The 10,368-nt window shown below is 34.9% G+C and overlaps 1 protein-coding gene across 2 annotated transcripts; it reads left to right on the forward strand.

Annotated features, from left to right (window-relative positions):
* The first annotated feature begins 1,828 nt into the window (after window positions 1–1,828).
* On the forward strand, window positions 1,829–10,092 carry LOC117601477 (mitochondrial sodium/calcium exchanger protein). Of its 2 annotated transcripts, none has more exons than XM_034318224.2 (9): window positions 1,829–1,963; window positions 2,273–2,368; window positions 3,956–4,281; window positions 6,157–6,237; window positions 6,690–6,809; window positions 7,003–7,329; window positions 8,100–8,218; window positions 8,341–8,494; window positions 9,278–10,092. In XM_034318224.2, exons 1-9 carry the CDS (start codon window positions 1,941–1,943, stop codon window positions 9,640–9,642), a joined length of 1,611 nt encoding a protein of 536 aa, XP_034174115.1. In that variant the 5' UTR covers window positions 1,829–1,940; the 3' UTR covers window positions 9,643–10,092. The 2 variants fall into 2 exon arrangements, with proteins under 2 accessions (XP_034174115.1, XP_034174114.1); XM_034318223.2 differs by having other exon boundaries at window positions 2,151–2,368; window positions 9,278–10,088.
* Window positions 10,093–10,368: the final 276 nt, after the last annotated feature.

Genomic DNA, 10,368 nt, shown 5'->3' on the forward strand with positions numbered 1-10,368 from the left:
CACGATTTAGCATTTCTCGTTTCAAAGGATTTCCATTGTTTCCAGTCGATTCTATCCATTATGTATTTACTTATTCATGCTTGAATTAATAGATTTAAATGTATCGTAGCAATGGAAAATATAAAAGTAGCAAGAACCGAGTGACCCTCTTCGTTTTAATAGGTTTCCACTGTGAAACGTTTAAATTCATCAACTGGCAAACCGAACTTACAGAAAGGTAATCAAAGAGCTGAAAGGAGCCGATGTTAAAATAATTTATTGTAGCAAGGAATTGCTTTGAAAGGTGGAAGCAAAGCGGAACGGAGCAAAGAAAAATCGTATCTACCGTTCTAAAAATGCGAGCTTTCACCATGTTTCTTTCACTCCGATCGACCTAATTTCTTCCGGCGATGCGATGAACAGGAATTCGATGAAATTTTAATTTTCGAGTGCGACAATAGAATTGTTTCGGGACGAGCACCAGGCATGCAGTTTCAATATTTTTAATTAAAACTTTACTCGATTAAAGAATTCAACGCATCCTCGCTAGCACGATTCAAGTGAGTTTGTAATTTTCATTTTACTCGTCCGAATAGTATAACAATTTTCCAGATTTTAATTGTATTTTAATATCTTTCACAAAGGATGATTTAGCTTTTAAAAATGAAGGAACATTTTTTTTCAGTCTCTTTAATATTAAATTTTTATCAGTATTAATCGTACTGACAGTATAAGTTCAATTGCGACCTAGACCTTAATTAATTATTCGACTTTAATTGCTGGACAGTACTCGAAGGGTTATTTTTATGAAAGTCCACGAAAAGTGGACAGGTTCGGTTTGTGTCGTGCTCATTAACTGAACTTCCGGTTTCATCGTTCCTCGACAACAAGAAACAATAGGAAGAGGGTGGACTTTGCCTAATGAGCCTCTTGTTTTCATTCAACCGTTGATGGTTACTCCCTTTCAGTTTCACCTGAATATCGGAGGTAAAGTCGGATTCGCGAACGAATAAATCCGAATGTTAAAAGTGTGAACATTGTGTACATCTTGATCGCGGAAGCTTTTTGGATTCAGAACGCGTGCTAAGGGAAAAATGAACTCTGCTATTTTCAATGTTACAAATGATTCAAGCTTGCGCGGCATATGGTCACCGGCTATGCTATTTATTTCGGCTACAGTAACAAATTGATCGGCTTTTGTTGATTGTACTTAGATAAATGTACCGGTTTGCGTTGAATTGCGCGGAGAAAGATTTACAAATGTAACAGCACCAATTGTGGTAACCGAACAAATCTCTTCGCTTCAAACTAACTGGTTAACCGGTAGTCACAATTGATAATGAACAATTCACAAGTGATTCGATAACAAAAATAATAATTTAACCCAATAACCTATATAAAGATTGCCTTAGTATTCATTATATAACCGAGGAAGGATTAAAAATATAAAATAAAATTTTACAATAATATAAATTTCATCAAAATTAACCCTCTACACTGTAGAGTCAATAGACACACTGGGTCGTTTATGTCTGAGGTGAGTTCCAAGTTTCTCCCAATTTCCTTCCAAATATTTATTTTTCCCACTTAATCCTTTGAATATCTAACTCGACTAAAAGTATCCCAGAATTTTTGCAGATTTTTTTAAAACTGAGAAGAGTAAAAAAATTAGTCACGAACTTAAACGACCCAGTATGTAGACGGTGTTAGTGAAAATAAAATTGCAGACGAATGGTTAATAGAAATTTGATTCCGATAATTTCATTTTTATTCACCATCCGTAATGATCTACACTTTCCACTAAACAATTGAATTCAGTGTATTGTATATCATTTTATTTATACGGAAATGTTGACAGCATGGTTTTCAATTGAATAAAAACAGGTTAAAAATTGTATTAACGTTTCAGCGAGAAAACAAGGATTGACACGAGTTTGGTATGGTTCGTAGATATTATAGACATGGATATTTACCAATACGTGAGGTACGATTAAAATCATCAAATAAATTTGTAAATCTGTATTCTTTTATGTAATTATTAATAACAGAACGATTTTATCGCTTCAAATATTTTTCTCTTTTTATTACATTTCAAAAATATTAATATTAAATAATTTTGTTTCGTTGAATTTAATTTGAACGAAATTTATCGAGTTTTTAATTTTATTTAGGATGATTGTTCATACGTTTGGCAAATTCCCGCTGAAAAACGTTGTGAATGGGTTATAAAAACTGAAGACTGTAACACTGATTCCGTCATTCAATATACGGAAGTCCTATTTTGTACTTTCAGATCGGAGAATACATTTTTGTTCAGCCTTGGATTGATATTCTTAATACTATGGCTTTTATATCTGTTTCTGATGTTAGGGAGCACTGCAGACGATTTGTAAGTACTTCCTTATTAAATGTAAAACACGTTAAATAAAGAGTAGTCAGGGTAAGATACGCTAATTATTGACACCCTTAACTTCAGCAAGAATTCATAATTAATTATACGTCACATTATAAAATTTCAATCATCATACTAAATGCATCAATAATTAATTTTGGTAACTTACTTATTACTGGAATTATTATAGAATTATAAAATTCTAATCACTATGCTAAGTGTGCCAATAATTAATTTTTATAACCTGTTTATTACTCCCATTGTCTTAATGTCCACATTTTTTTACCCTCCCTATTTCTGCACACAAGTTCAATAAAGCACAGAAGAATTACAAAACGATAGTTAATAAAATCGTAACGACAGAAATAAAGTTTCCCCGATTTTCCATAAAACTACTGGACACGCGCCGCGTAAAGTCTTTCACGACACATTGTGTTCAGTAAAGGGTGAATTATAGCTGATCGTGTGCGTGCGAATCGACGTATTTTCACGCGGAAACTGATTCAATTTTAATCCAGACACTCGAGGAAACTTTATGTTCCACCATTAAGAAGGCAAGATTCACCTCTGTTACGTGACACCCTGCAACTTTCTACCCTAATAAAATTTTACCACGATGGTAACAATAATTCTACCATAACATCTTGAACATGACTTACACCATTTGCTCGTAGCATAAGGATTTATTGCTTTACATTTTATTCTTTAACAATTTTTAACATACCGAATGGTCACATCCTTTTTTTCTTTTACAAAAAAAGATGAATGCTGAATTTTCACTCAAGTTCCAATCCCAGACGAAATTCGTCTTTAAACGAAGTCTGAATCAGCACCTAATTCGATTCATTTACCCAGCAGTTGCATTTACAAACGCAGACGCATCGAAATTCGATTCCCTCTATCGAGGGGGAGAACGTCGGCGAACGTACTCGACATTCGCTCATACGACCGGAAATAAAATATCAACCGGAGCCAACGATGAGGAGCAAGTTCGATACCGTTCCCTGTCCGGAAATCAAACATCGAGCAGGACCGATCACCGCAGATTAATTCTAACAATCTCCTCCCCCTTCTCTATTTCTCCTTTTTGTGTCTGATAAAAATTTTTACCAATTCTCAATTCGTCTAAGAACCTTAGTAATAAGTAACCATATTCTTGATGATTTTCAAAATTACGAATATGTGACACTAATGATCAAATTTAACACGTTTAATCTGGGCTGGGTAGATCTACCTATAATAATTATATGTAGGTAGATCAAAAATCTGATTATTAGAAATTTTAATTAGGTAGAATATAGTATGATAAAAAATTCGATTTTCCTACTGAAGCAATTAAAAGAAAAAAAGAAAAAAAAAGAAAATGAAGGATCACAGCTCGTGAAAAATAAATGGACAATAATACTTTAGAAAATAGTATCAAAATAACCGGACCATCCTTTATGTTACAAAACATCATTTATCAGCTTAGGGTGGGTCGTTCGAAGGATAATATCATATACGGTTTGGGGTTACAATTCCCTCCACTTGATCCTCGACACCCAACTTGGGCTCATCTTTTTTTTATTCTGTCTATCTGTGCAGCTTTTGCCCGTCACTGGCGGTGATAGCCAGTATAATGCAGCTATCGGACAGTATAGCCGGGGTGACGATATTGGCATTCGGAAACGGTGCACCTGACATCTTCACGTCTCTCGTATCGGCTAGCGAAGAGGGGATAATAATGTTTACAGAGTTAATTGGCGCCGGTGTCTTTGTTACGACAATGATCGCTGGATCGATCGCCGTGGTCAAACCCTTTCGAGTCCCCTTGAAACTCCTTATGAGGGATGCTTGTTTTTATATGATGTCGATATGTTGGATCAGCTACGTCGTGAATGATGAAATTGTTTACATTTGGGAAGCTGTCAGTACGTATACGGTTCACTTTAAGTATTAGAGTACATTAATACCCGTTTAAGGGTAGTGGACAATTTTAGGAATAAAAACATTGAATTTTTTAATATTTTTTTATTTGATAATAGACAGTATTTGAAATCAAAATCTATAATTGAAACAATTTCTTGGATATACTATAAATGGGCGAAAAATGGTTACAAAGTTGGGTCCGATTTATGAATTGATAGACAAAATTTTAGAAAAATACTTCTCTTGTAAAATCACGTTTTTCGGTACTCATGTTCCTTTTTCTTAGTAACCATTTTACTGATCGTGTTGTGTGCTCTTACTATTAAGGGTGATACATACTAAAGTCAAAGACCTTTTTGATTCCGAATATTGTCTCCTATCAAATAATATCTTTTGACCCGAAAAAATGCCCACTACCCTTAAGTATCGCAAGTACAGGAATTTAAAATCTTCCAATTAGCACGTGTCGATTAATAAATAATATTTGTAATAAAGTTACGTATGGATAATAGGTATTGTTTAAATAAGTCGGCCGCTCCGTTTTCAGCAAACTAACACATAGACTCTAATCGCGGCTTTTATTTCGTTGCATTGTTATCTAACTCGAACATTGAAATCGTAGTTCGCGTAACTCCTACGTAGGAGTACTTTCATGTATAGCCCGAACATTGCATATTCCGAGAAGCAGTGAACTTTAGGGAATTGTAGAAAGTTTCTTGTAAAGTTATATGCAACGCTACCAGGTTTACTGGAACAAGTTTGGTAGATACGTGAAAAATTGCTATTCTTAATTGTATAAAACGAGAACGATTCCTTGCAGTAGGGTAACATTAATAAACACGATAATTTGTTTCTAGAATTTATATATTATGTGAATTTCAAACGAAAATTTTTAACGAAAAATTCAAAATTAGAGTAGAGAAAAATGAATAATGATTAATTTTTATTTTCAAGAAAACTATCTCACGCATAGCATGTAGGTCAGAAATAAATACATACATATATGTATATGGTGAGCAAATCGTATTTCCATTTAAATTAAAACAAAGAGCGTATGGAGATCAAATGAGCTACGTGTCATGGAAGTGCAAAAGTTTATCTACGGGGACTAATAAGTAGAAACTTTATCTCATTGTCAGTAATAACAATAACTCGAGGGTGAATTTAATTAAGCACTGCCACGATCTTTCTACCGTTGGTTTCCTCGCAATCTGGCCACCGACGAATTTCTCCAGCGTTTCGCGATGAGTTTTTTAACAGCGAAAAGAGGAAAAGAGAAGCAGAATAGAAACAGAGAGAGAAAAAAAACGGGACTATTGTTGAAGCTAACGAAATCGATAGAAGAAAACAGTAAAATTCTTCGGAAGGAAACAATTGAAGCTTCCTCACGAAACAATTAAACCACCCCTTTTAAATCACCGCCAATTAAATGCGTTTTTCGTTCCGGAAAACTATTCGTTCGAAGAAGAACTGCGATTCAAATGAATTCTCTTATGAGAGTGATGCAGAATTCTAAGAAGTTAAAATTCAAAAGCTATGAGAATTTGTCTATATCTTAAAAAAAATTAAATACGTCAAATAATTAATTAAAAGTAGAGAACTTAACAAAATTCTGAATTTTGAATGAAGAAAACGTGGCACTGAATTTTGTCCTCATTTCTTAGAATTCTGTTTCATTGTGTAACGTAAAAAGGAACAAAATTAATAAGCCTCTTTTATGCCATTTCATAATTTAAGCCGAGATTTACAATGCACCTGCAAGTTTTTCTTTCGTCGTATCGTGCTTTTGTGTGACGATTAATTACGCTGACTTTTGCGTGCACCTGCAGACCCTAGCTAGGCTAACGCTTTTTAATGCTTATGCATTTTAATTTCAGGCCTTATTTTATGCTACGGACTGTTCATCGCGACGGTGATATTAATGCAGATGCACGAAACCCGCGAAGAGAAGCTGAAAAGTGCGTTTTCCGTCTTGAAAGACTCTCTCGAAACGTATCAACTCTAGTACGCTCGAAACTGGACCCGGAAGCGAATCCATTTAAAAGAATAACTTTGTGCCTGCTATTTAAACCTGCGGCGAACTTAATGCGACCGCGGCGTAATGTTATTCTTGAAAACGGGAAGTATGGAAGGAGCTATAAATTCGAGGAACTGCGCGAAGTCACGGTTTAATTAAGGAAACGGTATCATTTGATTGCAATTACGCGTTGTAATCGGAGAAGAGGGAAACTTTCGATAAAGGATAATGGTACGGAATGACCCGTTTCTGAATTGAACGCGAGAGAAAAGTTCCTTCTGTGGTATTAAAGGGTTCAATCATCTTGACCAGTTCGAAAAATTTTCAATTCCTTTCTATCATCGCAATCACTGATTCTTTCTGTTTAAAATTTTTCTTTGTGTGCTTTTACAGCTAGAATCCCAAATGTGTCAGATCCAAATATTCTGCGCACTTACTTGGCGAACAAGGACATTGCCAGTATTCCAAGGATTTCCACGAGGAAACGTGCTTTTGGTTTGCGAACAAAGCTCGGTACGAATGTTGCTTTCACGATTGACCAAGCGCTCTCCTATAACTGTATCAAATTAGAATAGCAATTGTTTTCATGAATGTTTGATTTGCACTTGCGAAAGTGCTTTTTAGATGGCATATTGATCCTTGCGTGGCATTTGTTGCGAAAACTTTTTCTTTTTGCAAAGTTTTATAATGTGTTTTTATATTTCAGATGTTGCAGTTGCAACCGAATTACAAAGTGAACAAATTCGTGGAAATCTGTCGTTACCAGAGGAACCTGAAGAGATAGAAGACCCAAACAGACCAAAGGGTCTTTTCAAAGAATTTCTATACGATATCAATCCAATAAGCAAGGATGATTGGACGAGCGCTAACTGGGTCTTTAAAATCATTTTAATTATACGATCACCTGTCATGCTGCTACTTCAATTATTTATCCCGCTTGTGAACACCACTGCGACGATGAGGGGCTGGTCCAAGCTGCTAAATTGCTTCCAGCTGTGTATGACACCGACCTTTGCGTTGTTTCTATTAAACGGTTAGTCGTATTAATTGTCGCGACTTCTACGGTAGCCGTTATAAATTGTCCGCTCTAATAAAAGCTCCAGGTTTCCCAGAAAATATTTTCAGTCGCGGTGAAATATAAGCTGGCACTTTTTGTAACGTACAAATTGCCCTTTTTTAGGCAAAATTAAAACAAACTGGCACAGATTTTTACACGACTTTCGCGTTATTTATTTTGCTGAACCTTAATGAACGTGTTGATATACTGTGTACATCTTTCATGAAATTTTCCAAAGACTAGAAAGGTCGTTTGCAAAATACGAATACATGCGACATGGAATTCATTAAGTATTAAGACCGTCCGGAAGGTCGGCGACGCATGGGACTTGGACTCTGTTTCTTTTGTCTCGAGTGGAACTTAAGTTTTTATTATTCAATACCATTGGATAGAATTTGAACTTAGAAACTTCTTTCTTAATTTTCTTGACATAGATATCAAGAATCCGTCCTGAAGGTCGGCGACACACGGGACTTAGACTCTGTTCCCTCTGTCTTTAATTTTATTTATCAATTTTGTTTTACGTAAAGTACACATTTACTAAATGCAGCTGGTCCTTTGAAATAGAGTTTCAATTTAAAGTGCCAATTATTCTATAATTTACCCAATATTTTATTCAAAGTATCTTTTCGTTGCTGAATGCAGTTGTTATGCACTCCAATAAAAAGTTTCCTAAGTTCGGTTAATGGGCCGAAACAGCGGTCCAGTCAGTACGATCTCGTCTCATTTTCACCCTTACTTCGTAGTTTGGCACACACATTTTGGCCCCGTTTCAATTATCCCGATATTCCTCGGTACCGGCACTGTAATTGGCGTAATTGTATTTCTAACGACCGACAAGGATCGCATACCAAAGTATCATAACGTGAGTACCTTTTCTGCTTTTTCTGCGATTTACAGCAACCGTTCCTATTCGGTGGTGTTCTCTCTTTTTTTTATCTCTCTACAGCCGTTTGCTTGTAACTGCTGGCGACAAATTAATTGCAGGTTTTTGCATTTCTCGGCTTCTTGACTGCCATGATGATGGTTTATTTGATAGCTGGCGAAGTGGTGGCTGTTCTTCAATGTGTAGGATACGCTTTCAGTATATCGGATGCCATGTTAGGTATTACACTTCTTGCATGGGGTAACAGTGTAGGAGGTAAGTAATTAACTCTTTTAATACACTCCTTTATGTTAAATAATGTTTCCGTACGTTTGTATATTAAAGCAATGCTTTTTATTAAACTCGATTTACAACACAACATCTTTATTAATAGTCACATTGCATTTATACCATTTGCAAACCTAAACCCCTTTGCTTATGATCGCCTGCAGTATACTATAATCACTTCATGGAAATCGACCATGGTCGCCCTTAGTGACGAAAGGATTAACTACTGCTGCTGCATAATTCGAATGTAATCTGTACTTTGTTACGAAGCCTCCTTCTATCAGGTTATTGCATTTCAAATGGTCAATTGCATTTCTAAACATAGAAAGCTTGACATAATTCGTAGATAATAGAGGCACCGCAAAATACCACTTATGGTGTATCAATTTAAAGTTTGATGAAGATGGCTATATTAATAATATTTATTAGAAATTAAATAATATCAAATAATTGTATATATATTTTTACATATTTGTTTCATATTAAAATATCAGACTCATGTTTCTGAATATTACATCTCTGACGATTCTCGAACCCTCGGCTAATTCAATTGTTCAATTCCTCCCTTGCACGCTTCCATCATTTCTGCCTAGCACACGAGATCGTTTTATTAAAGATAAATGAAAGAAGGAGGCTTTATACCACTCATCCCGTCGCGAATAATTTAAAAGGGAATTATGAGAAGGGAGCAACCCCTGCTTCGGTACCATTCATCCAGGCAATTCATCTTACTGTTAATCATCACTAATATCACTGGAAATTTCTTTATAGATATGATATCAAATCTCGCCATAGCTAAACGAGGATTTCCTCGGATGGGATACGCAGCTTGTTTCGGTGGTCCAATGTTCAATACACTATTGGGATTGGGTCTAACATATGGAAGAGCTGCCGTTAATTATCCAAACTTATACACAAAAATGAGAATGAGCGACATGGCACCTGGTTGCATAGCTTTCCTTCTATGTTCATTATTAGTAACTATTATTTATTTAAATATTACTGGAGCTATCGCACGAAGATCATATGGTTATACATTGTATTGTATTTATTTCTCGTTTATGATGATTCAATTTCTTAGTGAATTTAAAGTGATTCATCCTCTCGGTACTGATCATCGTCCGACAGAAGATTGAATTCAATTTTTTGAAAGATGAAAGACTAAATATAATTCGTTTCCACATTAATAACGTGATTTTAATGATTTGGATTTGTATTGTATAATTTATAATGGTTCATGTCAGTTCAGAGAATGAGATTTAAACCAACAATAAATATCACAAATAATAATGTAATTCAAATATGTCAACATTTTTCATATTTCTTACGAAAATGAGCTTCATTTATTCCTAGTGAGCGAATAACCTTATTTTCCTTGTACGTAGAAATACTCATTGTCAGAAAAAAGCTCTCTCTACCTTGCCTCTTATTGTTACCTTATCATGTACATTGAATACAGTGGAATTCCTATTATCCGAAATAATAAAGAAGCATGACTGTTCGAATAATGGATTTTCCGAATAATACAACACTCTTTTTCCCAACGTCGCTTGTTATATAAAATTTTAGAATAAGGTACTTCCGAACTAGTAACACGAACGAGTAATAATGAAAAAAAAAATGATATAGAAGTTGAAATTGTAGAATCCATTTGTTCTATATTTTGAAACTAATTAGTAGAAATTTTTCCAATATTTTTATTCAGTTAGGTTAATTGAAGTCCAGAATTTTTCTGTACACGATAAAACTATACATATACATATTAGTATTTCATACCATGTATTTCATAAAAACAGAACAGAGGTCGTATTACTGTTCTCCTGTGTTAATTAAGCAGCAGCATTTACTAGATACGTTTTCTT

This window comes from Osmia lignaria, chromosome 6, assembly GCF_051020975.1.
Source record: "Osmia lignaria lignaria isolate PbOS001 chromosome 6, iyOsmLign1, whole genome shotgun sequence".
NCBI lineage: Eukaryota > Metazoa > Arthropoda > Insecta > Hymenoptera > Megachilidae > Osmia > Osmia lignaria.